General features: G+C 47.7%; 1 protein-coding gene across 1 annotated transcript; it reads left to right on the forward strand.

The window, feature by feature from the left end:
• On the forward strand, positions 1–870 carry LOC145895671 (uncharacterized). Its single transcript, XM_082984466.1, has one exon. It carries the CDS (start codon positions 1–3, stop codon positions 868–870), a length of 870 nt encoding a protein of 289 aa, XP_082840592.1.
• Positions 871–1,121: the final 251 nt, after the last annotated feature.

A 1,121-nucleotide genomic window follows, 5' to 3' on the forward strand; every position in this document is an offset into this window, starting at 1 on the left:
ATGGTGAAACGAGGAAGGAGTGAGACAAAGAGCTACGGGTGCATTTTCACCTGCTTGACTATGCGAGCTGTACATATTGAGGTGTCGCCCAACTTGTCTACGGGCGCGTTTATTAACGCTTTGCGTCGATTTATTGGAAGAAGAGGCCGACCAAAAGAAATATACAGCGATAATGGAACTAACTTTGTAGGTGCCGAAAGGGTCCTACGTGAAGGACTGCAAGGACTCCAGCAATCCCGCCTAGAATCGTACTTCAAACGACAAGAAATTAAGTGGAACTTCAATTGTCCTGCTGCTTTACATATGGGAGGTTCGTGGGAGAGAATGATCAGATCGATTCGTCGCATTTTAAACACGATGCTTACAAGGAACCCAACGATTGGCGGGGACATGCTGCAAACCTTGATGATCGAAGTGGAAGGCATTTCGAGGCCGTTAACGCCAATCAGTTTCACCTGTACAGAAGATGAGCCACTTACGCCCAATCATCTGTTGTTGGGTCGTGCTTGCGACAGCATTCCGGTTGGGCTTATCGATCCCAAAGATTGCTACAGTCGAAGGCGGTGGAAATACATTCAATACCTCGCCGACGAATTTTGGAGAAGATGGTCACGAGAATATTTACCCACGATTGCCTTGCGTCAGAAGTGGCCCGACCGACAACGCAATTTTCAAACCGGAGTTGTGGTGATGATTGTAGATGAGACACAACCCCGACGTCGTTGGGAAATGGGACGGGTTCTGCGTGCGTTCCCGGACGGTCACGGTGTTGTCCGTCAGGTCGTAGTGAAAACGCAATCTAGCTCCACATATAAACGGCCGATTGCAAAATTGTGCTTGCTCTGTGAGGCGAGCACGACAAACGAATAAGTGCATCTGACGCATTCAGGCCACGCAGTCGTCGAACTGATCCTGAATTGCGGTGCACAGGATCCTAAACTGATGAAGATAGATCATAGACGCTATGTTGATCTTGTTTGCCGCTTAACAAATGCGGCACATTTCATATGCCAGGCTGTAGCTTGCTCACCGGCGGCACGCATGTTGCTATCTTTACTTCGTGATTTCAATGTTTTCTTTGTTCATTTGTAAATGTGTTTGCAGTGAACCACACATTTAAG

The sequence above is a fragment of the Ascidia mentula genome, chromosome 3 (assembly GCF_947561715.1).
Source record: "Ascidia mentula chromosome 3, kaAscMent1.1, whole genome shotgun sequence".
Classification (NCBI taxonomy): domain Eukaryota; kingdom Metazoa; phylum Chordata; class Ascidiacea; order Phlebobranchia; family Ascidiidae; genus Ascidia; species Ascidia mentula.

What these genes read in the sequence shown, in the direction of transcription:
- LOC145895671 (XM_082984466.1), top strand. Translation starts at nt 1, where the DNA reads ATGGTGAAACGAGGAAGGAGTGAGACAAAGAGCTACGGGTGCATTTTC.